The following is a 27,715-nucleotide window of genomic DNA, read 5'->3' as shown; positions in this document are numbered from 1 at the left end:
GAGTAGCCGAGGCAGCGCCAGGGCGAGGAGGCGGGGGTCGGGGGCTCAGGTCTGAAAGAACTGTTGGTCCACGTGGGTGCTGAGGGTCCCACTGGCGGTCAGTGTCCGGCTCACAAACTCCTGTGTCACGTTCCGGGTGAGGGAGCCATGGGCTTCCAAGCGCTGGGACCCCAGGGTCAATCCGTCTGTAGGGGAAGAGGTGTTGAAGGGTCCACCTGGGTCCCCAACCCCCTTTCCTCTGTTGGCACTGTGCTCCCCCGGGAGAGCCAGGAGCCCCCCGCCGGGCAACTCACCCAGTAGGACGGGCTCAGTGGTGCTGGAGTGGGTGGTGGTGATGCTGTACTCTCCTGGCATTGGGTGCTGGAAGAGCCCCGAGTGGCTGCCCAGCTGTGGGAAGGCGCCTGGAGTGGGCAGAGGGGCCAGTCAGAGCGTGGTGCCAGGAGAAGGTGTGGCCAGAGAAGGGGTGAAGCAGCCTACCTCCAGCCTGGGACTCGATGGTGATGATGCCTTCACGCTCCGGCCCGAAGCCTTGGGTGGTCTTGGCCTGCACCTTGAACTTGTAGGGCACGTTCTCGCTGAGGCCTGGCACCGTCAGCCGGCTCTCGGGGCTGTCGCCATCCACCAGGAACGTGGTGGCTGGCTCTGGGCGGGAAAGATGCCTTTAGCCTCGGTGGCTCCCTCTCCACCCTTCCCCTGGTCCCCCCGACCCTGGGGCGGGCAGCACCTCCTCCGTGGGCCATCTCACAAGTCACCAGGTAGCCGAGGATGTCGCCGTCAGGCCTGCGCGGCCGCTCCCAGCTCAACTGCAGAGAGTCCGGGCTCAGGGCGGTGAACACCAGCGGGCCCGGGGCGTTGGGCGTGCTCAAAGTGAAGGCAGAGCCTGGGGACAGCAGAGGAAGGGTGTCGGTGGGTTTGTGGGTACGAGATGGGGGGACCACTGTCAGGGTCGGGGGGTAACTCACCCGGTAGGGGGCAGAGAGGGCTCTGTGGGTGCACCTGTGACTCGATAGTGATGACACCCTCGCGCTCTGGGCCCCAGCCTTCCTGGCTCTGGGCCCGCACGCGGAACACGTAGGAGTGGTTGGGCAGGAGGTCTTCCAGCACCACCGACGTCTGGCTGGGGTTGGGGATGTTAAGCTGGTGCAGCTCACCTGGGTGGGGATGGAGGCAGGTAGCAGAGCAGCAGAAGTCCTCATTCCTATCCCCAGCCTGATCCCACCCCTTCCCTAGGCTACTGTCAAGGTCTAGCCACCACCCACCCAGCATTAGCTGTGGCTTGGGTACAGGTGGGGTCAGCCTTGTATAGTACGGTTGGGTTGTTCAGGTTGTACGCTATACAAGGGATGAGTGGAACCTGAAATCCCATCTGTGTATGTTGGCTGTTTATGGGCCCCGGGCATGCTGCCGCGAGTGTGTCTGCCCACGGAAGTGCCACTTCCCGACTCCCGGAAAGACATAGGCCAGCAGAGGCCCTGGGTCCCTAGGCCGGTGAGGCCTTGTGAGGTAAAACCTAGCCGTGGGAATGATTTGGAGAGAGGCCTAGGGAGGTGGATGAGGTCTCATCAGGAGAGGCAGTGGGAGTCTTAGAAGAGCGAGACTCTCTCAGAAAGGTGGGTGGTGGGGGGAGCGTTAGTGTTCAAGGGACTTGGGTGGACTCCTGACAGTCGGGTGTCCCCGTGTGTCAGCCCGACAGCAGCCGTGCCTCACCGCCATTCAGCAGCTGGTACTCCACGCTGTAGCCCTGCAGCGTCCGCTCACACTGCGGTTCCTGCCAGCTTACTTTCAGAGACGTGGGTCCCAGGGCTGAGAACACCAGGCGGGTGGGTGTGTTGGGCACACCGGCAGCCAAGCGGGAGCCTGGAGACAGGAGGCCACAGTCAGCCGGTGTCGGGGGTGTCTGGGCAGGAGTCCTAGTTCTAGCCCTGACCGCCCTCGGCTGTGGCGCCTGCATGGACCGCTGGCCAGGTGGCCCACTCACCCTGCAACACCCTGTCCAGGCCACTCGGCACCTCCTGAATGTCCTGTGCAGGACGTGGGTGCGGGCCCTGCCTGTGCCGAGAAGGCGTGAGCTCGTGAGTCAGCCGGCCCCCACCCTCCTCAGCTGGCCTGGCCCCTCTCCTGCCCCAGCCCAGCACCCCCAGAGGACAGAAGCTGCGTTAGGCACCAGCGCTGATGTGGATGGAATGGAGGGTAAGGTGGCACGGGCAGCGGCGGCGGTGGGTGGATGGGTGACAGATGGTGCAGGACAGCTGTGGAGGCACAGGATGGCCACCCCTGTACTACCTGGGCCCCAAGAGGGTGCTGCTGGCTGCCCAGCCAGGATTATAGAGTCTCTTGAGTCCCCGGAGTGGGGGACCCCCTTCATCTGAGCCCGACTCCAGGACCCCAGGGCCCAGGACAGCGGAAGCCTGCTCCTCCCGTGTTCCCAGATGGGAGGGAGGCCTAGGGCAGGACAAAACAAGAGTGAGAGGGCAGGAAGTGTGCACGTCAGAGGATGGGCAGGAGGGGGACGGCAGGCCAGCAGCCCGAGCCTCCAGGAGCTGGAAGAGAGGAAGGATTAGGGGAGAGCAGGGGAGGTGGCGGGCACTCACTCTGGGAGGAGAGGGAGGTGAGGGTTGAGTAGTCCCTGGGCAGCGTGGACGAGTGCGAGTGTTCCGGGCGGGTCAGCGAGTGGTAGTCCCGCGAGAGGGTGGAGGACGTGCTCAGCACGCGGTGGGGCAGGTGTGGGCTCAGGTAGGTGCTGTAGGCGGCGTTGCTCACAGCCATCCTGTGCAGGGAGTTGGCACTGTCCGGGAAGGCAAAGTCCATCCGCCCGTTCACCAGGTGCTCTGTGGGGTAGAGCAGGGTCACCGGACCGGCCCGCATCAGACCTGGAGCCCCTCGGGGCAGGCTGCGGCCCTGGGAATTCCCTGGATTACCTACCCTCTGGGGGCCCTTGGCATAAAAACAACCTGCTTCCCTTGGCCCGCCAGGGACAGAGGTCCTTGGAGGAGTACAAGGGCCCCCTAGGCGTCTGCAACTCAGGTCCTGTGGCCCGGCAGGACGCCCCTATGGACGGCCGCTGACCTCAGCCCCGGACTCACTGCCCCCGCAGTTGGCCCTACCCTGGGGAGAGCCCAAACGCCTGCCCTTGGGTCCCCTGAGGCCTCTGAGGGGTCTCCTTGGGCACCAGGGCCTGCCCTGGACACAACAGACTTGGAAGGTTGGGGGCAGTCTAGCTTTGGGGAGAGCCCCAGCGCCTGCCCTGGGGTCCCTTGGCTCTGGGGTGGCAGCCGGGCAGCCTGGCTGCGGTGGGCTCTGGCTGGAGCCCGGAGGCAGCAAACCAGCGAGCCTAGGTGGGTGCGGGTCAGGGCAGGCCGGTCACCTCCCCCCTCGCCGGCAGCCCGCGCGCCCCCATCGGCGGCGCCGTCGTCCAGGGGCCCGCGGGGCGGCTCGGCGGTGTCGGAGGAGCGCCGGCTGCTGGCCGACAGGCGCGGAATGAGCTCCGGGGGCAGCCGCCATGTGATGCGCCGTAGGTCCAGCTCCTCCCCCAGCAGGGGCTCGAACTTCCAGCCGCTGCCGCCTTGGGAACAACGAAGGGCCGCGTTGGCACCGCCGGGGGGCGCGGGCGGCTGCGCAGAGGGGCTGGGGGAGGAGGCGGGCGGCGCTGTGACGTGAGCCCGTCCTCTGGCTCTCTGGGATCCGGGTGTGTGCCGGGGAGCCCGGTGGCCGGCGAGGCCCTCGCCCGAGAGGTGGAAGAGGGCGGCCCGGGCTGCAACTGGCGAGGGGAGACCCCTGGACCAGAGCCTGGGCTCTGCCGCCAGCTGTGAGGACTCCCTGCTCTGAGCCTCAGTTTCCCATCTGGATAACGGAGGGAGTGAGCTCTCCCCTGCCGGCCTCCCAGGGGCAGTTCCAGCAGCCGGAGTGCGTCACAGGCAGCCACGTGTACTGCAGCTGAGCTGGGGCACCCGCTGTGCACCAGCTGCTCTTTACTTCAGACCCTCAAAACCCTCAAGACCCTTGGGCTTGGGTCCCTTAAACCCAGGCTTGACACCATGGAGGCCTGGTGTAGGCGAGGATGGAAGAAAATACAAATCCTGAAGGATTTTCACTAATGGTAGCGTGTGATTGGCATCCCATTTCAGACCAGAAAACAGGCACAGAGAGGGTGATTCATCTGAATTCCTGCAGTGGAGTCAGAGCTAAAACTGAGTCCCCAAGAGTCCCAGTCGAGGGCTCTTTGTGTCACACTGTACAGGAATCAAGGAAGGAGGAGGAACAGGGCCAGTGTGGGGAGACACTGCTTTGTGGGCCCCAGAGCCAGGCCTGCCTCCTCCCACATAGCCCTGTCCCTGGGAGGTGGCCTGATTCCATGGCACTGCTGGTGAGCCCTCCAGTCTCAAAACTGTGTTTCCAGTCCCATGTGCACGAGCCTGTGTGCATGTACCCCAAGCACACGTCTTTCTGCCTGTCCTCACACACAGACGTGCACGCTATTCACGGGGGCCACGTCGGCTTTGTCCCCCCTGTACCCAGAGCCAGTGTGCTGCCTGCCAAACCGTCGGCTTTGTAGATGCTCGACTGGGGCTGAGAGGGGACTTCTGGTGTGACCGTCACGCCCAGTGCTCACTGGCCCCTTGGCTCTCTCTGGACACCAGTGACGGCCCCACCCTCTACCCAGGACCCCCACCTTCCTCGCAGGCGTCCCAGGCCCACTCACCAGTGTCCTCAGAGACGCTCGGCCTCTGGCTGCCTGTCGGGGAGCGGAGCATGTCATCGCTGTACATGAGGAAGCTTTCGTAGTCTTCCCCGCTCTGGGCGTCCACAATGGGGATGTCCGGGATGATGGGGACTGCAGGGCGGGAGTGGGTGAGCCAGGGCCCCAGCCTCGGCCTCCTGCCCGCCCCTGTCTGCCCTGTGCCTCCCACCCGCCACTCACTGGACATGGGCCGCTTGGGCTGGGTGGCCAGGTTGATGATGGCCTCCCGCTCAGGCCCCCAGCCTGCGCCGTTGCGAGCCTTGACCGTGTAGCGGTACGGCTGGGACTCCCGCAGGTTCTCGATGAGCAGCGTCCGCTTTTTGGGGCTGTCCACCAGCACCTTCTTCATGGGCCCGATGGGTCCTGGGACAGGGAGAGTGCTTCAGAGGGGTCATCCAGCTCCTGGCCTGGTGCATCCCTGCCTCTGGTGCACCAGGACTGTTGCACAGCCCCTGAACTGCATCCAGGAGTTTGGGGAACGAGTCAGGGAGCGAGCAACTGTTGAAACACAGCTGCGTGCCAAGCCCTGAGAACCTGGGTGTGACTGGCTTAGAGAAGCCTCTGCCAAGTTAAGTGGCAGAGACAGACTAGACTCAAGTCGGCCCCACTGTCACCTCTACCAGTTGCGTCCATGTGCGTCCGCGTGACGCTGGCTCCAGAGGCTTGGGCGCCCTCAGCACCTGTGCCTCCCTGTCCACAACCAAACCCCAAATGCACGGCTGCCCTGGTCACCTGGGCAGGGACGGGAGGAGAGAGGCAGGCCTGAACCTGCACCTGAGGACAGGCTGAGGCTTGTGAGAGCTAAGGGCGAGAGCAGAGGGGAAGCAGCTCTCCTCCACCACACCTAGAAGGGTGGACGCAAGCCCTGGGAGAGAGAAGGAAGAGACCCCAGGCTGCTCTAAGCAAGTTACGGTGCCTAGGCCCCCATGTGACAAGATGGGGCCCTCTATGTTGGAAGACGTCTGGGAGACCAGAAAATGTCCCAGTTGCCAAGGGGTCCAAAGGAGGGCTCTGGAAAAACAACACCTGCTAAGCTTCATGCTGTTTGTGTGCCCCACCGCGTGGCCTGCGGGACCTTAATTCCCGAACCGGGGATCGAACTCGTGCCCCCTGCAGTGGAAGCATGGATTCTTAACCACTGGACCACCAGGGAAGTCCCTTGATGCTGTTTGGTAAGTAAACAGCTGTGCTCCAAGAATGGGCTGACGTTGGGCTGTCAGCCGGGGGAAGTCTCTAACCGCCCTCTCTCATCTCTGTCCACCAGGGGGAGAAGGGAAGGGGGCCACCCCAAAGTCGCTGATGCCCTCGGGCCTGCCTCGCACGTGCGTCAGCAGGCTAAGGCCGTGGGCTGAAACCATCAGTCATTCCTGGGATTAAAGGCTGGGTCAGAAAACACTTCCTGACAGTGGCCCGTGGGTGGAGAGCCAAGGATGTGGTACAGCTGCTGAGAAGGCTGTGCTTGGCCAGCCAGGCTAGTAAAGGGCAAGGAGCCCGAGACCCAGAACGATCCTGCTGCCCTCTGCCCTGTTGGGCCACCCTGGCGGTGGTAAGCCTGACTCGCTTTAGGGGCCACGGGTCCTATTTGGGGGTGGTAAGCTCTCCATCCCTGAGATGGGCCAAACGGAGGTGAGAGCGCAAGGAGAAGGGCCCCGCACCAGGCGAGAGGCGGGACCAAGTTCCCTCAAATAGTTTCTCATCCTGACAACTGGCAGGGGTGGTCCCTCCCCTTTCCAGGACTGGGAGAAAAATAACAGTTCTGCCAGGTGCTTTGGCCTAGGGCTGCCAGATAACAATATTGCATGAAATGTACTAGAAAAATTGTCTGTTAGAAGTTCAGGGCGTCCTCTGCTTTTATTTGCTAAATCTGTCGACTCGACTCCGGCCCTAAGAGAACCGTGTAGGATCGAGCCATTCTAGTTACCTGCGTGGGCAGGCAGCCCTGGACCTGTGACCCCACTGCACATGTATAATCTCAGGCCCTCCATCCCTACCTGCCCTGGGAGCTTCTGGGCCTGGCTTTGGAATGCAACTCAGCCCAAACCTGACCACAAACCTAACGATGCCCCAGGCAGTCAGACATATGGGCTCATCCACTGCCCGGGATGCTGTGACCTCCTCCCACTCTTTGCCCCCTCCCCGGGGGCAGAAGGAGAGGTCCAGATCCTTACGGCTGTCCTCGTTGACCAGGCCATAGCAGACCTCATAGGCTGTGATCTCGCCATTGGTCTCGGCCGGCTCAGCCCAGCTCAGCTGGGTCACGGTGGAGGAGACAACATTGAAGGCCAGACGCCCTGGCTCGCTGGGAGCTGGAGGGGGAGGGGATGCAGGAAGAGAGCTGTCAGCTGCAGAGAGGGGGCAGAGTTCTAGGGGGTCGGGGGACAGGGCTGGGCATGCTGGCAGCAGGGTAGCTGGGGGGCAGACAGGTGGATGGACAGAAAGGCGAGGCCTCACCTTCCGGGTGAGTGCGACAGGACACCAGGGAGCTGTAGGGGCCCTCGCCCTGCGCCCCGTAGGCGCACACCTTCATCTCGTAGTCGCAGTACGGGTACAGGTTGGTGAGCTCCACCGAGGGCATCTTGCTGTCGAGGAGGTGGGCTTCGGACTCAGAGTCACCCTGGATCCAATACTTCACCTGCTCCCGGGGCGGGGCTGGTCAGTAGGGAGCAGCTGGCAGAGCTGATCATCCCTCCACTGAGCCCTGCCCTCGTTTTACCCCCTTTGCACACAGACAGGACCGAGTGACCTGCCAGGTTCACACAGCAGGGCTGGGGCAGGGCAGAGGTGTTTCTGGGGTGGTGGGGCCACAGTCCAGGAACTTGCCTCTCCCCCGGGGAACAGATGGGGGTTCCCCCGTCCACTGAGGCCAAGCATGCCCTCTCCTCTCCCTCAAGGGCCCTCTGCCCCCCGGTGGGCCACCTCCCCACTATGTGCCCAGCCTCCCCCATCCACCACCCTCATTGCCCCCCACCTTACCCGGTACCCTGTTGGCTTGCCAGGAGGGGGCAGCCAGTTGAAGTGGATCTTCCGGGACCCGGTGGCCTTGGCATTGGGGTTCTGTGGGGCACCCAGGTCACCCCGGGAGAGTAGGGGTGATGATAGGGTCTGGCCCATTAAGTTCCCGTCCAGTTCATCTGTAGTGGGTCAAACCAGGGCAGGGGAAGCCAGCTGAGACACCCCGCTTTTGAGGGGAGCAGGAACCCACCGTCGCCACCAGGGGGCGCCAGAAGCCCAGTTAAAACATCAACGCTCCTTCCCCGCACCCCCCCTCAACTGAGACCTGCCAAAGGGGGTCTCTAGAGGGCTGGTGCCCCCATTAGTAAAGCACAGGGCATCCTGCCAAACTTGGGGGGGCCCAGGAGGGTCTCTGGAGGGATGAGAAGGAGGAACGAGTTTGCTCTCTCCCTTTGGCAGCCTAGGGTGTGTCCCACGTGAGAACATCTGGCTCCTCCCAACGCCCTCCATCACTCCTGGACCCCAAGACTCCGCCTCCTGCCCCATCTTCTCGGCAAGCCTCCTCTCCGGGTGGGCTCGCAGACCCCACAATACAGTTCTCAGGACCCATAAGAACTGTTTCACCCCTTCTGGAAACACCTGCATTTTAGCTGGAATTAAGGCTGAAGTCAAAGGGCTAAGGCCCTTAGTGGTGGGATTCACAGCCAGCAGCAGGCCGGTGGCCACATGACCCCAGCCTCTCTGATTGAGAGTAGGGTTGCCAGATAAAGGCAGGATACCTAGTTAAATTGGAATTTTAGATAAACAACAAACACTTTTTTAGGATAAGTACATCCCAAATAGTGCATGGGACATACTTATACTACAAATGTGGTTGTTACTTATCTGAGATTCAAATTTAACTGAGCGTCCTGTATTTTTACTTGCTAAGACTGTCAAGAAGCCCCCAGCCCTGCTTAAGCTGACTGCAGACTCTGCCTACCTTGGTCCCCAATGATAACAGTGGCAGACTGGGGCTGGCCCAGGCGAGCCCCAAACTTGGGGTTGCTGAGTTGGATGTAGAAGCGGCGGGTCTGGCAGCCCCGCAGGAGGGAGTCCATCTCCTGCAGCTCCAGGAGCTTCACCTGCAGCTCCTTCCAGGTCTCCCCAGGTTGGAATAGCAGTTCGCCCTCTGTGGGGATGTAGTCCTGGGAGTGGGAAGGGGTCAGGGTCAGACCAGGCCTGGGAGAATGAGTAACGGCCACACACCCGACCCCAACCTCACAGATAATGCAGAGACCCTCACACACAGACTGTCCCACGTGGACACGGAATGGCTTATGTTTCTACAATACCTCTTGCACGTCAAGCGCATTACAAATATTAGCTTGTTTACTCCTCAGGGCAGTGTGAGGTAGAGATATTATTGTCCCCATTTTACAAATGAGGAAACTGAGGCACACAGAGGTGAAGAAACTTGCCCAAGTTCACACAGGTAGTTGTGGTGGAACCAGCATTTGAACCAAGGCACAGAGACAGGGATGCAGATATGGAGGGTCGCATACAGGCAGGCACTCAGCCCGGAGAGCTGAGATTTGCAGGCCCCAGACAGGGAGGGAGGAACTGTACCCCGCACTGGGGCTCCGAAGTCTGGATCCCACAGCCCCCAGGCCCTGCCTCCGGGGTGGGGTGCTGCCAAAATCTCCAGCTTTTTTTTTTTTCCCCAATGCCCCAGAGCTTTCCTGAGCTCCCGTCACATGACGCCACTAGGTGGCACTGCAAACTAACATTCAATTCCAGGCACTGCTAGCCAGCCGCACTGTGCAGAGAGGGACAAACTCCAACGCTGCAAAAACCCAGAAAGAAAAGCAGGAGTTGCCTGCAAGACAACTGACCTCGGGGGGGATGCTTCAAAAATGTCCAGGTGACAAAAGACAAAGCCGGGGAATTATTCTAGATTAAAGGAGACTAAAGACACATGACAACAAAATGCAATGTCATACCCTTGATTGGTTCCTGGATCGGGGGGAAAAAGCTATAGAGGACATTACTGGGACATGTGAACATGGGGGGATCCGAATATGGACTAATTATTAATTATGAGGACAATGTGACATTTCTTGAGTCAGGTATTTCTGTCGTAGTTATGTAGAGTGCTCTTGTTCTTAGCAGGTGCCTGCAGAAAGGTTTAGGGTCCATGTGATGTCAACAACTTACCTTGAATAGTTCAGCCAACAAAAGTAAACAAAACACACTCTCTCTCCCTTTCTCTCTACAGTTATAGAGCTATAGATACATATATATATTCTCTCCCTTTCTCTCTACAGTTATAGAGCTATAAATACATATATATACACACACACACATGCATGTATACATCTATATAGAAAGAGAAAAAGAAAGCAAGGTCAATCTACGTAAAGAGTAAATGGGTGCTAATTTTGTTAGTCTTTCCATCTTCCTGTAGGCTGAAGCTTTTCAAGACAAAAAGTTGAAAAATAAAATGTTTTTAAAAATAGTTCAGGGGCTTCCCTGGTGGCGCAGTGGTTGAGAGTCCACCTGCCGATGCAGGGGACGTGGGTTCGTGCCCCGGTCTGGGAAGGTACCACATGCCGCGGAGTGGCTGGGCCCGTGAGCCATGGCCACTGAGCCTGCGCATCCGGAGCCTGTGCTCCGCAACGGGAGAGGCCACAGCGGTGAGAGGCCCGCGTACCGCAAAAAAAAAAAAAAAAAAAAAAAGTTCAATCCCAAAGGATCTTTATAAAAGCATAACAGGATAGCCAGAATCTCTATAATACGGCACATTCAGTGAAAAGGTTCTGGGCATACAAATTCCTCTTTGGAGATTTTATGGGGAGCACTGGAGCAGTAATGAGAACTGTTCCTACCGATAAAAAGAATAGGGTGTGTGTCGGGATCATCTGAGTGCACACCTGCTCCCATGATTGCCAAGTGGGCTGGGCCTGTGGGCCAGTGAGACTAGACTTTATTACGTTTTGAGTGAAGTTTTGATGTGAATATTTTTAGTTTTAAAATGTTGGTAATAGGTATAAACTGGATAACTAATAAGAACCTACGGTATAGCACAGGGAACTCTACTCAATACTCCGTAATGACCTATATGGGAATAGAATCTAAAAAAGAGTGGATGTATGTATGTGTATAACTGATTCACTTTGCTGTACAGCAGAAACTAACACAGCATTGTAAATCAACTAGACTCCAATAAAAATTAGTTTAAAAAAACGTTGGTAGTGGGGAATTCTCTGACGGTCCAGTGGTTAGGACTCTGAACTTTCACTGCTATGGGCCCGGGTTTGGGTTTGATCCCTGGGTTGGGGAACTAAGATTCCACAAGCCATGCGGCATGGCCAAAAAAATAAAAAATAAAATGTTGGTAATAAATTTAGAAAAACAAACAGACCTGTAAGCCAATCCAAGCACACCCACCACCTGGACTGGGCAGTTCCCGGAGACTGGGGCCCAGTGATAAAGGGGACACTGCCCTACCACACGGCCCTCCCTGCCCTGAAGGGCTGCTCCTGTAGCACGGCCCAGAGACAGCCTGCCCGGCAACGACAGCCCAGGGACATGGGGTCTGTGATCCCACGTCAAGAGGCCCAGAGTCCCTGGACAGGGGCAGACGGAGGTGTCTATTTCTCTATGGAGAGTTTGGCTGTCCTGGTGGATCCTGGGATGTTGGGAGGGGGACATGGATGGTCTGGACATGATGAGACCTTGCTCAGGGCATCACTGGCACTTTTGGTGCCAGTGCAGGGTGGCTGGGCAGGTGGACATGTCCTTGGGAGGCCAGCCAGCGGCACCACCAGCACCCAGAGACTCAGGCAGCCGCCATGTCCTGCTCGCACCGGGCCCTCGGGATGCGCCCCTGACCCCGTGGTGCAGACTCACCCGGTTGCCCTGCGCTGTGTTGTCCTGCGTGCAGTAGGAGACCTGGGACTTGCCGTTGTCCAGGATACGCCGGATGACGGGGATGCGGGCCACGTGCTCCCCGCGGCTGACCAAGTACTCGGGCTGCTCAAAGGACACGATCCCGCTGGCTGCAAGGAGCCAGGCACCGGTCGGGGGTCTTGGCCACAGTGCCTTCTCAGCCCCCGCCCTCCCTCTGGCCCAGCCCGGCCCAGACTCCAGGAGTCTGCTTGTCACCCCTCTCTGGGGAAGGGCAGAGGATGGGGCTGGAAAAGTCTTGCAGGAAAAGTTGACAAGGCTGGAACAGTGTCCAACTAACATCTTGGAAGGGTCAGGGCAGAGAAAGGAGGCCGGGCAGGGGCAAGACCAGACATGAGAGCTGAGACTGAGTAGGCCTAAGTCCTGGGGTCCTGGAGCAGGTGGGGAGGAGGGGTCAGGGACCAGAACAGACCCTCCGGGCGCCGGAAAGATGGTTATCAACAAGTCCAGGTTCCCCGAGGAACCAGCAGGGAAGGCACCGTGGGTGACAGTGGTGTGACGCCTTGCTCACCCCTCTAGATAGGCTTGGGCAGAGGGAGGCCCCAGTCCCCTTCCTGCTCTGATGCCCTGCCATCCTAGGGGGGCCCCATTCAGTCTCCCAAGCTCAAAGGCCATAGGGGAAGAACAAGGAGAGGGGGATGTGCACTGGCTCCAGGAGGACATAGCACCCTCTGGTGATCATAAGAGAAGCTCCCACACTGAGTGCTTACTACCAGGCACTGTGCGGAGACGTACAGCCGCACACTCCTCACAAGAGCCTGATACCCATTTTACAGATGGAGAAACCAAGGCTCAGAGGTTAAGTCACTTGCCTAGGCCACATGGCCAGGCCCCACTTCCACTTGGATTGAGGAGGAACAAGGGACCCCAGAGCCTCCCTTTTGGCCCCCCTGTCCCCCCCGCCCTGACCGACCTTGCTCCTTGATGATGGTGATGTTGACCAGGCGGCGGCCGAGGGTGGCAGTGCCCGCGGGCACGTCGATGGCCTCCACCAGCAGCTGCTTCTCATCATCGTCCTCAGGCCGGATGAAGAGAGGCACCCGCACGTCCACCAGCTCCACACCCTCCTGGAACTCCACCATGCCCCGGGCATCTGGGCGGGCGGTGGGGAGCCGTCAGATGGGGGTCAGGGGGCCGCACAGGGGTGGGAGGTGAGAGGGAGGGGCACAGGGAGCCTGGCCACCTACCCTGGTCTGCAGTGAGGGTGTAGTAGCCAGGGGCCACCTTGAGCTCGTGGAAGGCCCCCTGCTCCACATGCTTCTCCGTCAGCTTCAGCAGGGCCTGCTTGGCCGAGCGGGGCGCCATCAGCACCGTGTCCACAATGGTGTGGTCCTGCCTGGGGGCGGGGTTGGGTGGGGAGGTGTCAGGCTGGCCAGGAGGCTGGCACTTGTCCCGCCCCGCCTACCTGTCCTCTCTCCATCAGTGGACAAGATTCTAGGCAGCAAAAAGCAGTCATCAGAACCAGACAGGCCTAGAGGCCCAGGCTGGTCCCGGCATGGTGGGCCACCTCACCCTGCAGCGTCGGCAACCTCATCTGTGACATGAGGCTACCACTCCCACCCACCTCGCCAGGAAGGGCTGCGGAAGCAAAAGTAGAGTGAGGACAGCATAGATGTGAAGGGTAGAGGCCCTGAAGCCAGACTGCCTGGGTTCAAATCCTGGCTCTATATCTTACCAGCTAGGTAACCTTGGGCAAGCTACTTAAGCTCTCTGATTCTCGGTTTCCTCAAATATAAAACGGGAATAGTAATGGTATCTACTTGGATAAGATAACCACACACATGAAGCCCTTAGAACAAGGCCTGGCCCGTTGTAAGCACTCAAAATGCTGGTCTAAATGGTTCTCACTGAAGGTGATGTGCTCAGTGAGAGCTGTATCCCGTTACTGCGCACGCAGTTCTGTCCTCTCTGCATGCTGTTCCCACCCCCACTTTTCCCCTGGGGGGGCTGGGACTCGGGGTAGGAACTGGGAAGGAGGTGTGTCACCCACCGGACCATCTTCTTGGCACCCAGCGGTGCCTCCAGGATCAAGGCGTTTGGCGTCGGAGGAGGGCTGCGGCTGGGCACCGGGCTATCCCGGGTACTGGGTAGGGGGCTATCGCCGGCACGACGGCAAGGACTGGGTCTGCTTGGTTCCCTGTGGTTTTCCTGTTCTAGTACGGGGGCTGGCTTTTGGTGAGGGCTTCATGCTGGTATTTGCTCAATGAAGGTCCTACCCAAGGACATACAGACAGCCCTCCTTTCCAGTGGGATGGAGATGGAGATGGAGATTGGGGTGGGGGAGGGGGCAGAGGGGACAGGTACTTGGGGCTGGTACTACCCCACCTGTGTGTCTTCGACTCACTTTTTCCCGGCATTGGGCTGCTGCCTGTGGAGGACAAAGTGGGGAACGTGAGCCAGGTGGTCCCTGGGGTGGAGGCACGAGCTGCTTGGGGGAGATCCCCTGGCGTTGGCTACATGGGCAGTACCCTCACCCAAGCCCGGGCACCCAGGACCCACCGGAACTTGGTCTGCTGGAGCTTCTGCGCGCCTGGGATGTGCCTGTACACCTCGTGCAGCTGCCAGACAAGGAAGGGCTGTGAGGCTCGGGCCCTGGGGGAGCCTCTCCACCCAGAGCCATCCAGGCCCAGAGGACCTCTCAGGGTGGGCTGGGGGCGTGGCCATGGGCACGCACATTGCCTCCACCCTTCTGGAAGCATTTACAGGGAACAGATCCCAGGATGATCCCAGGCCAGGCACATGTCCAAGGAAGCCCTTCTTTCCTGCCCGGAAAAATCCAGGTTCCCCAGCTGCTTCCCTCTGCTCTCCCGCCACCTGGCTCACACCCAGCCCAGAGATGCCAGCTGCCTGGGATCGGTTTCTTTGGCCCTTACGTTCTCCTCCACTTCCTGGCGCAGCTGGTCACATTCTCGGGTGCCAGGCTTCAGTAGGTTCTCGGTGCAAAGGCGGGCAAGGCGCAGGGACAGCCCGTAGGGCGCTAGGGGCAGGCAGGGAGGGGTGTCGTCAGCCCCTTGCACAGTGGGCACCGCAGAAGCCCCGTCTAGGAGCCATGCTTGGATAGGGGAGCACCTGAGGCTGATAGCACCATCAGGAAGGATAGAAGGCAGCCAGGCCTGTGCCTGCACCCCAGTACCCAGAGAAAATAGGAATGGTGTGATCCCGGACCTGGGAGCAGCGGTGAACGTGCCCCGGGCCCCAAGGGCAGCCCCAGGACCTGCGGTGCCTGGCCCTGGCCCTCACCCAGCTCCGTGGGGCTGATGCCGGCAGCACGCGAGGCAGAGCCAGGCCGCTGCACGTTGGCGGTCTTCCAGCGGACCGTGTCGCGCCCCTTGAGGTTCCCGCCGCGCAGCAGGGGCGTGTCCAGGTGATCCGAGGCCATCAGGTTCGCCCGCAGCATGTAGTGGTCTTCCTTGAAGCCCACCATGTGACCTGCGGGACAGGGTCCTCACACTGGGCCGCTCCCTAGACCTTCCCCACCACACCCCTGCAGGTGGGACCCCGGGGCCTCCCGCCTCTGTTCCAGACTCGGTCCCCGCTTCCCCTCCACCCCAGCTGGAAGGAAGAGCGGGCAGAAGCCCGCCACCCCTGCTGATGCTGGCCCGTACCTCGGTTGCAGCACGGGAGAAGGGCCAGGCAGGCCTAGGAGACAAGGTGGGTGAGGACGAAAGCTGAGACAGCCACCCCAGCCTAGGTAAGCCCCTTCCGCCACCAACTGCCACCCATGCCAACGGTCCAGAGGGGGCAAAGGTGCCTTCCCAGACACCAGGATATCCAGGCAGCTGCAGGGGTCTAGGTGTGTGGCACACAAGGTGGGTACACAGAGGGTGATGGGGCAGAGGGTTCCCCAAATGTGTGCCAGGGGACCCTGGTCCTGCTGTATACTCTGGAAAGTAAAGGTTCTGTGATCAAACCCATTTGGGAAGCACGGAATTCCTTCCCCTTATAGTTTCACTATTCATACAACTAGATCAAAGGCTCTGAGAAGTCCTGCAGAGAAGAAACCGCTTTCTCAAATGTATTTGATCACAGAACTCTTTTTCTCTGTAACACACACTAATATCCCACAACGCTGGGGGTTACTGCAGTGTTGTCTCTGCTCCCTACGATGCAGTATCCTGTGCCATGCCGTCCTCCATGTTTTCCTGTCTCCTGTCTTTCCTCCCCAGTAGACTGTCAGCTCCTGGTGGGCAGAGCCCTTCCTTCCCTGTTAGCTCTCGTGACCCTTTGCACGTGGCTGACCCCCGGGCAGGGGCTCCCAGGTATCCAGCCACTGATGGTTGGCAGAGGTGAGAGGCTGGTGTGGGGAGGGCACCAGGGCTGGGCAGAACATGTGGGTTCGCTTGGCCTCTGCCACCTACAGGGACCCTGGTGGCGGGGGGAGCCCCCACCTTGCAGCAGGCACAGTACTTCCAGCAAAGCAGGAGCAGCAGTGCCGGGAGCAACAGGAGGAACACGAGCAGGGGAATGAGCCACCAGAAGGCGCCGGGGGGGCAGTCTAGGGAGGAAGGAGAGGAAGTCGGTACCACTTCCCCCACCGGGGTCCGACAGGCCACCCACACGCCCCCGGCCGGCCCTCCAGCTCACCCTTCCTCCTCTGCACCAGGACGGTGCTGTTGGGCCCGGGGGCGCCATCACCCTCCACGGTGTAACTGTATGTACAGTCGTCATCCTCGTCCCGGAAGGAGCAGTACTCCACCACCTCCTCCACTGCACCCACAGACGGTCGGCAGGGCACCCAACCCCACCCCGGAGCACCTTAGGGCCTGGTGAGGTGGCCGCTCCTCACCACGGCCCTACTCTGGGGCCCAGCCCGCCCATCACAGGGTGGGAGGCACCTCCCTGGGGAAGAACGCAAGTTCCCGGCAAACTGTGCATACAGCTGGGGCAAGGCGGGGGCTGCCCTCCAGGAGCGTCAAAGGCTGCAAATCTGTGCCCGTCCTGGGCATCACTCAGGAGCTGGGCTTCTACAACGTTTTTCTTTTTTCTTTTCTTTTTTTTTTTGGCCACACGTGGGATCATAGTTCCCCGACCAGGGATCGAACCCACGCCCCCTGCAGCGGGAGTGCGGAGTCTTAACCACTGGCCCGCCAGGGAAGTCCCTTCTAGAACACTTCTCTGACCTAGAGGAAAGGAGGCTGTGAGCCCCCACGGCCCAATTATGGGCCTTTGCCGTGTTCATGGCCCTACCCAGCTCTTTGTCCCCTGCCCAAGCCAGAAGCCATCTCCCCAGGTCTGGGTACCCTGGCCAGACTGTGCGGCCCCTACCTGGGTCTGTGTGACCTGTCTGGCTTCTGTGACCACTCCCAGGTCTGGAACCCCTCTTTCTGGACTGCATGTCCTCAGTTTGGATTATGAGCCCCCTACCCAGCTCCACAGCCCTGCCCGGATGAGAGACACCACCTACCCCACCGGAAGCCCCCCTGCCTAGTCCTCTCTCCCCGCCCCGTACCTTTCTTAAGCTCATCCACCATCTTGACCTTGAAGCTGCACTCCTTACACTCGTGCCCCTTCTTTTCACCGGTGCCCCACGCCTGGCACTGCACACAGGACCGCAGGTCCTCACAGAGGCCCAGGCGGATCTGGGTGGGTGAAGAGGGTCAGACGGGCACTGTGTTGGGTGGCGGCCCCTGCCACGTCACACCCTCAGGCAGCTCCTCTGGCGCCAGGCTCAGCCCCTCTTGTCCGTCTTGCCCCGTGCCTGGGGTCCCCATGCCCGTACCCAGTGGATCTGGCCTCACCGCTGAGTAGTTGATCTCACAGATGGTGTCTGTGTAGAGCGACTGTTGGTTGCAGTGGCAGCGGCCACACTCGCAGTAGCCACGCCCATTACAGATACCCTGAGTCAAGAGGAGGCACCAGTGAGCCAGCTGTGCCCCCACCCCTGCCTGAGAGGGAGGGTGGTCTTGACTGGGGCCCCCTCTACCGCCCCCCACTGTCTGCCTCATGCCCAGGCCTACCCCGTTGCTGTCGATGCAGGTGGCATTGCTGAGAGGACAGTCACAGCTCAAGCCTGTCCAGCCAGGCTCACACACACACTGGCCCATGGAGCAGCGTCCTCGGTCTGCAGAGAAGGGGAGGGGAGAGGAGAGGCACACTTGCACCTGCAGTCCAGGCTGCCCACTGGCTGGAGCTGCCTTGGGAGCTAGGATGTCTCCAGCCAGGGGCAGAGCCATCTCTTCGTCGCTTTCTTGGAACTCCCTTCTCTCCATTTCTCCCGCTCTATTGTGCCCTTCTACCTTCTACTCTGCAGCTGGGGTGATCACCCCAAAACATAAACCCAATCATGTGTCTCCCCTGTTTAAGAGCCTCTAATGAGTCCTGGCCAATGCAACAAGGTAAGAAAAAGAAATAAAACATAAGTTTTGGAAAGTTAAGAGATGAAAAACTGTCATCATTTACAAGTATCAGAAACATGCCACAAAATAGCAAGAAGAATCTATAAATAAGTTATTAGATTTCATAAGTGAGTTTAGCAAGGTGGCTGGATACAAGGTTAACATATAAAGAGTTAGAAAATGAAATTAAAAGCACCAGTGAGGACTTCCCAGGTGGCGCAGTGGTTAAGAATCCGCCTGCCAATGCAGGGGACACGGGTTCGAGCCCTGGTCCAGGAAGATCCCACATGCCGCGGAGCGGCTAGGCCTGTGGGCCACAACGACTGAGCCTGCGCTCTAGAGCCCACGAGCCACAACTACTGAGCCTGTATGCCACAACTACTGAACCCCACGTGCCTAGAGCCCATGCTCCGCAACAAGAGAAGCCACTGCTACAAGAAGCCCACGCACCGCAATGAAGAGTAGCCCCCGCTCACCGCAACTAGAGAAAGCTCGCACGCAGCAATGAAGTCCCAATGCAGCCAAAAATAAATAAATGTATTAAAAACACACACACACACACACACACACAAAAGAAACACACCAGTGACTCCCTTTTGCCCAAAGGATGAAGTCCAATATCCTTACTAGAATAGGGGTTGATTAACTACAGCCTGTGGGCCAAATCCAGCTCACCACCTGCTTTTGCAAAAGTGTTATTGGAACAGAGCCACACTCATTTGCCTATGTATTGCCTAAAGCTGCTTTCTGCTACAATGGCAGAGCTGGGTAGTTGTGACGGAGACCATATAGCTTACAAAGCTGAAAATATTTAATGTATAGCCTTTTAAGAAAAAGTTTGGACTACACTAAAACTGGACCCAGCCTGGACTGGAACCCAAGCCCCTCGCAGTCTGGCCCTGCCTCCTTCCTGGCTGCATCTCCCTCCCCTCCTGTCTCAGCTTGGCCTGTGCCAAATGTCTGCCTTTCTCCAGACGTCCTGGGTTCTCCCTTCATTTCTCTGAGCACACCCTGGGGTGCGCAGGTGAAGAGAAGAAATGGCAGACAAAAGCAAGAACGGAGGAAAGGGTAGAAAAGCAGGGTCTTGACTCCCCGTGGCAAGTATACAGTTGGGGCTTAATAAGTATTTGGTGAGTGGATTTTCATTCATTCTCCTCCATTTACCCATTCAGTACTTCCATATGGCCCCTGTGGGTTCTGTGACCCCTGCCCAGCTCCGGAAGCCCTGGCCAGGCTATGTACCCATGGCCTGGGCCCACACTGTGTTAGGCCCTGTGGGGCTACAGAGGATGCATTACTCCAGGCCCTGTCTGCTAGAGATGTAGCATCTTCCGAGAGAGGAAAGATCGCCATGCCATATACCACCGATCGCTGAGGTTGAGCTGGGTGGTACCCACTCTAGTGGGATGGGAGAGTGGAGAAGTGGGTGGGCACGGGCCGGAGGACCTCAGGGGGACATTCCACAATGGGGATTTCATGCTGGCAGGGGCCTTGGGCATCAAGTTTGTGGAGGAGGAGAGAGGTCCATGTTGGGGCTGGACTTAGGAGAGGCACTCAGGGAATCTGGAGGAGGGCTGGGCCTGAACATGGGGGTCCTGACTCCCAGCGAGGCTCTCCCAACATGGGTTCTGATGGCAGAGCCAGAGGCGGCGGGCAGGGGCTGGACACCCAGGCCACCCTCTCGGCTTCACCCCACCTGGGCCAGTAGCTCACCGTTGCAGAGGAACCCGGAGGCACGGGGGCACTGGAAGTTGTCGTATTCACAGAATTGACCCTCATAGCGGCCGTCACCATAGCACACGCAGTGACCGCATTGGCACTCGCCCTGCCCCGAGCACAGCTCGTCCTCACCCTCCCGCTGGCAGGGCGCCAGGTCGCTCAGGGAGCCAGTGGAGCAGTTACAGGTCTTGCCGCTCCTGCGGGAGAAGCCAGTCACTTCTGCACGGCACAGCAGGAAGGCTTTCACCATCCCATTTTACAGATGAGGAAACTGAGGCTCTAAGTGGGCCCCTGTGGGTCTGAGTTATGTAGACAGCAGGGGTTGAGCTGAGACTCAAACCTCAGTCCCCTGAGACCCTCCTCCTATCCCTTCCTCAAGTCATGACAAACTTATTCAATGTCTTGAAGCTTGAAAAGCCCTTACTCTTACTAACATTCTCTTATGACCCCCTTCTGCTCAGGTAACAGGTGCCCATGGCTCAGATACTAAAGGCCCAAAAGGGATGGAGGGTAAAGTACGTCTCCCTCCTGTGTCCGACCCACAACACCCTAACGGCCACCACTGCCCTGATTCTTACACATATTCCCAGCGGTAATCCTATATATCCATATATTTCTTTTTATTTTTTGGCCACGCCATGCAGCTTGCGGGATCTTAGTTCCCTGACCAGGGATCGAACCCGGAGCCCCGGCAGTGAGACCGCTGAGTCCTAACCACTGGACTACCAGGGAATTCCCATATCCATGAATTTCAAAGTGCTTTGAACCGAATCCACCTGCCAACTAGACATACCCCTTTCCTAGCCCTTTCTATGCCCAGCTGCCAACCCACCCTCAGCAGCCTACTTGGTGTGCCCAGCCCCTTCTCTGGGAGCTGCCGGCATCCTGGGTGCTGGCTTCACCCTCCCACACTCACCAGCCCTCATTGCACACACAGTGTCCGCACATGAAATCCCCGTTGGAGCTGCAGCGAGATGACCGCTCCTCTTTTTGCTGGAATGAAATCATGGTGGGGTGGCTGGGGGCGTGAGGGATGCTGGACGCCGCCCCTCAGGGAACCCCGAAAGGGAGTCGTGGCTACAGGATGCTCTGCTGTGTTACTCAGGGCCCTGGGGTGGTCGGCTTAGCCTCTCCCTCCCTCCGCAACCTGGCGGGGCAGCATCATACCAGCTCACAGGAGCACACGTCACAGACGATGTCCACGTCCATCTTGAGGCCATTGGAGAAGGAGGGCTTCAGATGGATGTTGCCCTTCTGGTCCGCTTCTGGCAACTGGCACACGTGAGTCCCGTCCAAGTCCTCGATAGCCCGCAGCTGCACTTGGTATGTGCCCTGCAGGGACCCCACTCTCAGGCAAGGCAGGCCTGGACAGACCACCAGGGGGCAGTTGTGCCTGAAGTCTCTAGGCCCTCAAGCTCCAGGGATGTGTCTGGCCCCTGACACCCAGCTCCCTGCCCGCCCTTCCTCAGGGCTGCGAACTTGCTCCCTCCAGGCACAGCCACGGTAACAATAGTACCAACAGTAACCAGGGTTGCTTTTGGCCCGTTCCCTCATCTTAGCAACCCTGAGCTCCAAGCTGATTGGCCTCCACTCTACAGATGAGGACACGCCAAGGGGCTGATCCAGAGGGCTTCAAACCCAGATCTGACTCCGGAGGCCATGCTCTGGACCTCTGTTCAGGTAGACCCCGCCCCGCAGGGCGCTGTGCCCGTCCTCCCCTGCCCCGGGACCCCCACGGAGGCGTACCACTTCCCCCCGCCGGATGAGAAAGGACCCAGTGTTCGTCTTCTGGAACATCCTGGAGGTGACCTCTGTCCGCAGGCCTCGGGGGCTTTCCAGGGCCCGGATGTCCAGGTTGGAGCGGATACGCTAAAAGAGAGCAGGCGATCAATGGCCTGGGGGTACCCCGGGCTCACCCAGCCTGGCCTGGCCTGTCTGTGCTGTACTCCCACCTACACGGAGGCCTGGGGTGCTGGCGGGGGTGGGGGTGGGGGTGGGGGTCAAGGGAGAAGAGCCTGCAGGAACCTGGGCCCAGGCCCAGGGGGCGCTCCTCAAGGACTGCAGAAGACCCTTCCTCCCTCCTGTCCTATTTCCCAGTCCTCTGCCATTCAGCCTTCTCTCCAGCCCCGCCCCAGAAAGGCTCAGACTCGAGCCCTCACGTTGAAGGCGTCCTGCAGCACATCCACGATGTTGGAAGAGTCCTCCTGCAGCACGCCCAGCGAAGAGACAGGAAAATACGAGGACAGCTTCTGCAGGAGAAAATGCCAGGCCGGGGCTCAGCCTCCCACAAGGGTCATCTCTTTGAATCCAGACAACACCTCTGGGGTTCGCTCACCTGGCAGATGGGGAAGCTAAGGCCTGGCGCCTGCTGTGCGTTCCAGAGCCTGTGCTCTCAGCCCCCACCTGCTTGGGGGGGTGGTGCTGGGGAATGGGCACGTGGACTCCTCTTCCCACCAGGGCCCATCCCAAGTTTCGGGAAGGAAGGGAGGAAGGCAGATGGGGGTGTCTGAGAAGTTCCACGGACCCTCCCGTCCGCCCCCATCCTGCCCTGTGAGGCCCCGGGCCCCGCACCTCGTAGTAACTATAGGAGTAGTTGGTGACTGCGAAGATGGGGATGATGTTGTGCCGGTCGAGCAGGCGCACCAGGGTGGGCACCGACGGGTAGTCCTGTGTCCCGTACTGGGTGTAGGTGCCCGTGGTGTCCAGGTGGCACTCCTCGTCGTTGCGCTTCACGATGCCAGCCAGCACGTTGGCGCCATCCGCCTCGTAGTGGAAGGCCGACTCGGTAGAGAATACCAGCAGGTGGGTGCTGTCGGGGCGCCAGCCGATGTGCCTCTGGGGAGAGCGAGGAGGGGTGCCCGTGGAGCAGGGGACCCTCGTCACAGCGTCGCACACAGTGACAGCGAAAGCACGTCCCAACACGGCGCTCAGTGAGGACACAGGATTAACAGCCTGACGACCCCAGGAATGACGCACGTGACAGACGGCACATGAGTGATGACGGGGATAAACAGAAACCAGCGACGGGAAGTGGGAAACGAGCAGGGGCTGTGCCCACAGTGGGCGCCACGCAAGATGTGAACCAGGCTCATGCAGCTGTCCCCACGAGGTCTTAACCACTCTGCGAGAATATCTCAATTGCACAGAAAAACGTACACCGTGCAGCATTTAACGGAAGAGTTAAAATAGGTACAGCAAGTGGCATGTGGCAATTCGTTTGAGAAATACATGGGATCGGGGCTTCCCTGGTGGCGCGGTGGTTGGGAGTCCGCCTGCCGATGCAGGGGACACGGGTTCGCGCCCCGGTCCGGGAGGATCCCACGTGCCGCGGAGCGGCTGGGCCCGTGAACCATGGCCACTGAGCCTGCGCGTCCGGAGCCTGTGCTCCGCAACGGGAGAGGCCACAGCAGTGAGAGGCCCGCGTACCGCAAAAAAAAAAAAAAGAAAGAAATACATGGGATGATTTTGAAAACCATGTATTACAAGAGAAAATGTTTATGACAGCATTAGGTGAAAAAAAAAAAGCAAGTTTCAGAACTATACATACACTGATTCCAACTATATAAAATAAGGAAAAGGGAACAAAATATGCTGGTGGGGTATCAGTGGCCGGCTGTCTGATGGTGGTGAAATTATGGGCAATTTCTGTTCTTTGTTTTCCAAATTGTCTGTAATATGGATACATTATTTTCATTTTTATTTCTTATTTTTTAATTTTGTTTTATTTTTTGGCCACGCCATGTGGCTTGAGAGACCTTAGTTCCCCGACCAGGGATGGAACCTGGGCCCCCGGCAGTGAAAGTGCTGAATCCTTAACCACTGGACTGCCAGGGAATTTTCTTTTTTGTCTGTGGATACATTATTCTTTAAATGAAAAAACTGATGTGCACATAAAAAGAAGTGCCCTCTTCCAGCACAGTTGGAGACGGGTATTAACAGGGAGGTTGGGTGGGAGGCTGGCCTCAGGGCACTGAAGATTCCAGAATCCCAAGACTCATGTCCGCCTCACTGGCCAACACAAAACCAGGCTGTGACTGCTCAGGCCCTGATACCTCTAAACTTGGATTGGAATTGAGGGTCCCCCAGTGGGTCTGAGCTTGTCTTAGGGGATGGAGGCCCCAGCCTGGTACCAGAGCAGGCCAGTGGGCAGCTCATGCCCTTGTTGAAAAGCACAGCCGGGTCTAGGCCAGCAGGACCTGCCCCGGCACTCACGGTGCACACGGCCGTCTGCAGGATGGCATCGAAACCTCCTTCGGGGGCGTCCAGGTTGCCTGAGATCCGCTCTCCCTTTAGCTTGTTCCGGAACTCCTCCACGTCTTCCGTCAGGCTGATGACGTTTTTGAAGGAGAAGGGGGGGTCACTGTTGGGCCAGGGCTCCTTCAGCCTGGGCGGAGGTGGGAAGGAGAGAGTCAGGGAGGGAGAAAGTCAGGGGAGAAGACGCCCACAACCCCCTGCCCACCCTCTCTAGGGACCGCCCCTGTGGCTCATTTCAACCTGAAAACTTCAAAGTGCTTGGGTGGAGAGGGCGTGGGCCACCTGGCCAGGACCCCTGCCCCCTTGGTCACTCACTTCTCGGGCCTCATGTCTGTCTGAGGGACGCTAACTTTGTCCACGAACTTGCCAAATCCAATCGTGTAGTCGCTGGTGAGCTGCCTCAGGACCTGGGCTAGGCATCAACAACAAAAAAAGAGGGGACAGCTGAGCCCCAAGAACCCCACATCAACACAGGAGCCGGGGGCTGGCTTGGGAAGGAGGAAGAGGAAGAACAACTTATTGTCAACACTTTGCATGTTGGGCGTCAGCTCACGCACATGACAGCCCTTGTCCTTATTTACAGATGAGGGAAATGGGACTCGGGGGACCCAGAGTTGTGCATGCAGCTAGTTGGAGGGTGCGGCCGGGGAGCTGGACCAGCCATCTGCAGAGCTGGGAATTAACCTCAGCCTCATGGCAGCTGGTGCCCTCCGTGTCAGCACCAGAGGAGGGACTTCCTTGGCAGTCCAGTAGCTAGGACTCTGAGCTTCCACTGCAGGGGGCGCGGGTTCAATCCCTGGTCGGGGAACTAAGATCCCGCAAGCCATGAGGTGCACCACATCCAAAAAAACAAAAAGGACCAAAGGGCTCTGGTTCCCACCCGGCTGGGGCCTTCTCTGCACTCCCGAGTGGTTATTGGGGTCTGCACAGGACCCGCCTCTGAGAGTGGGGGGAAGGAGTTCTTGGGGTGCTCAGATGTCCTGTCCTTCCTTGAGGAGTGGGTGCAGCTAGCCTGAGCCCTGGCCTCCTGAGCAGGTGTCCAGCCAGCTGGGGGAGGCCACTCTCTCCACGCCCTGCCCTGCTGTCTTCCGCGCCGTACCCAGATCCTGCCCCATCTTCTTGAGGTTGTCCAGATCGTCAGACATGGAGTTGGAGAAGTCCATGAGGATATACAGGTCCATGGGGCTCTCCAGGGGCTCAAACACCTGCAGCTCAAAGCGCCGCTCCTCTCCCGGCCGCAGCCGCACCCGCAGCCCCTGGGGGGACACCTGGCTACGGTGCAGGGTGGTGTCGATCTGCGCTTCCTGTGTCCAGGGGAGGGGGACACCTGGCTGGAGGGTCTCTCCAGATCTGATGGAGATACCTCTCAGCTCAGCCAGGGGACACGATAACCTCCCACAAACAGCCAGCCTTGAGCTTGGAGGGCCCAGCCCCCCCGACCCCCACTCTGGGCACCTCTGTGATCTCGAAGCTGCTCTCCATGACCACCATGCTCTCCTGCCGGCAGCCCGCAGCCAGCAGCTCTGCCTGGGTGTTGCAGCGCCGTTCCTTGAACATCTGGCCGGAAGGAGATGGAGTCAGGAGGGCAGTACCCTTCCCCTGGCTGTCCTAACACTGGATTTATCCTGTACCCCACCACCCCGATCTTCCTGACCCTTGCCTGTTCTCCCACGACCGCCTGGCCTGAGGCTGGGCTGAGGGCGGGGCAAGTGTGGGCCAGAGCCCAGGCGTGGGGTGTAGCAGGGTGGGGCACGCAGGTTGGGAAGGTGGCCCAGGCTAGGCCCCAGCGGCATCACACCTCGTCCGTGCAGTAGGCGCAGTCCCTGTCCACGCGGATGCACTCCGTGCAGCTCTTCACCTGGGCCTTCTTGCAGCGGTTCGCTGGGGAGCAGAGATGGGCGTGCCCGCTGAGATGCGCCTCACCCACTGCCAAGCCCTTCCCTTGTGCAGCCTCATTTGAAAGAGGTGGGGATTCTCTCCCGATTTACAGAGGGGGAGATGGAGGCCAGCAGGTACGTGGTCAGTCCCAGGTAGCACAGCTAGAAACCCGCAGAGCCAGGTCTCAAACCTGGACTCTCCACTCAAGTCTGGAGGCAAGGATGGTGGGGGCCGAGACCGAGGTGCTGGCGGGGACACCCTAACCACCCCCCTCACCTGCTCCTCCAGGGTAAAAGGGATTCTGTCTTGTTTATCACTGTGTCCCCAGTGGCTAGCCCAAGCCCCGCACACAGTGAGTTGTTAGTAAATAAATGAGGTAAAACTCCAGTTTCTCCAAAGGTTGGGATTCCCTTTGGTTTTGTTCAGTTGAAATCACAGTAAGGACCTATTATGTGCACTAGTGGGTGGTCTCCTGGGCTCCCGGCAACGGTGCACTGTCAACCTTTAGCAAGGGCTCCGGTGAGGGCGGGGAAGCCCTGACTTGCAGCCTTTGCCAATTTCCAGGGTGTAAATGTTCCCACCATGGTCTATTTCAAGCTATCAGCATGACCTCCACTGACAGGCAAAATTTCACCAGTAGGAGCGGGCTCCAGCCCTTTGCCGACTGCAGACACTCCCAGAGCAGGTGATGATCACCTTTCTCTCCTCCAAATTCCTCTAAAACTTTTCGACTCGGCTTTCCAAGCCTCAGTACATCCTGCGAGCGCCTCCATTCTCTGAGTGGACGTCTTCTCCCTCCTCTAGACCAAGTCTCCTTCCTCCCCTGGGTGTTCTTGGGCCATACGGCTCAGGCTCATGGCTCCCCAGCCTTCAAAGTGGGTGGTGGTTGTTTGTTGAATGGCTGAGTGAGTGTCTGGGTAAGACACTCCATGAGAGCCCCCTCCCTCACTTAAGGGCAGTGCCTTGGAAGTTGAGCCCCCACCACAGAGAGGGGTGTTGCAGGGGTGTGTCCGACTCACCCATGTCCCCGGGGAAGCTGGCGCTCAGCAGGGCTGCCAGCAACAGCCTGGTCCACCAGCTGGGATGCGGCCCTGCCATCCTCTTCCTCCTGTATAACAGCAACAATCGACATACAATGCCTGACAGCTCTGGTCCACGTGTCAACTCACTGGGTCCCTGTCTAAGCTCCATCATTCCCATTGCACAGATGTAGAAACTGAGGCTCTACAGAACTTTAGTGATGTTCCAAGGCCACCTGGCCTGCAAGTGGCAGGGCCCAGGGCCCCTGACTCCTCTTTTCCACTGCCCCCTTCCTTGTCGTCTCTGGAGTGGCCAGATGCCCTGCAGGCCTATGCCCTGCCCAGGGAGGCCCCCACCCTCTCACCACTGAGGACTGTGGGCTCTGAGCCTGTCCCAGTGCCAGGTCTCTTGTGCTGGTCTCCCCGAGGGCAGAACAGGGCTTATTCCGCCTTTGCCTTTCAGACCCCAGTGGCCCGGGTCAGGCTTGGCAGGGACAGGGCCACCCTAGAGGGTCCTGGCTCCGCCTTCCTGTCCCCTCTCTGTCCTGGCCCACTTGCCTCTTGGTGAGAGGGTACAGCCGGGAAGAAGGGGGCCCCTCCCAATATCTGGGGCCTGAGAAAGGAAGGAGGAGGCTTGTTGCACTCAGCTAAGTTCTACAATGGCTGCCTGTCCCATCAGAGGAGGGGTCCCCACCCTACTCCCCACCTCTGCCTGCCCCAGAGTTGAGTTTTGGGGGCCCCTGAGCAGATCACCCTTTCAAAAATTAGCCTGGAGCTAGATTACAAGCCCCTCCTGCCCACTCACACACACACGCATTGCCAGCCACCCCAGGAGACCCATCTGCCTTTGGTTCACCATTAAACCATCTCAA

At 59.1% G+C, this 27,715-nt stretch overlaps 1 protein-coding gene across 3 annotated transcripts; it reads right to left on the bottom strand.

The window, feature by feature from the left end:
• Nucleotides 1-45: 45 nt before the first annotated feature.
• ITGB4 (integrin subunit beta 4) lies at nt 46-26,925 on the bottom strand. Of its 3 annotated transcripts, none has more exons than XM_065897442.1 (39): nt 26,844-26,922; nt 25,745-25,827; nt 25,402-25,503; nt 25,046-25,250; nt 24,262-24,358; nt 23,905-24,076; nt 22,264-22,527; nt 21,852-21,941; nt 21,439-21,561; nt 20,860-21,024; nt 20,609-20,685; nt 19,687-19,889; nt 17,596-17,699; nt 17,377-17,475; nt 17,088-17,217; nt 16,223-16,345; nt 16,027-16,133; nt 15,244-15,277; nt 14,879-15,067; nt 14,512-14,615; nt 14,138-14,196; nt 13,983-14,006; nt 12,826-12,974; nt 12,548-12,731; nt 11,582-11,726; nt 8,673-8,877; nt 7,712-7,869; nt 7,190-7,370; nt 6,907-7,044; nt 4,919-5,101; nt 4,696-4,831; nt 3,390-3,555; nt 2,592-2,898; nt 1,708-1,857; nt 963-1,151; nt 723-880; nt 478-640; nt 294-401; nt 46-185 (listed from the first exon to the last, which is right to left on the bottom strand). In XM_065897442.1, the coding sequence occupies exons 1-39, from the start codon at nt 26,920-26,922 to the stop codon at nt 46-48; spliced, it is 5,493 nt and encodes a 1,830-aa protein (XP_065753514.1). The 3 variants fall into 3 exon arrangements, with proteins under 3 accessions (XP_065753514.1, XP_065753515.1, XP_065753516.1); XM_065897443.1 differs by lacking the exon at nt 3,390-3,555 and adding an exon at nt 2,284-2,442 and having other exon boundaries at nt 2,592-2,828; nt 4,700-4,831; XM_065897444.1 differs by lacking the exon at nt 3,390-3,555 and having other exon boundaries at nt 2,592-2,828; nt 4,700-4,831; nt 26,844-26,925.
• Nucleotides 26,926-27,715: the final 790 nt, after the last annotated feature.

The sequence above is a fragment of the Phocoena phocoena genome, chromosome 19 (assembly GCF_963924675.1).
Source record: "Phocoena phocoena chromosome 19, mPhoPho1.1, whole genome shotgun sequence".
In the NCBI taxonomy this organism is placed as follows: Eukaryota; Metazoa; Chordata; class Mammalia; order Artiodactyla; family Phocoenidae; genus Phocoena; species Phocoena phocoena.
This window is presented reverse-complemented; position numbering and strand designations above follow the sequence as displayed.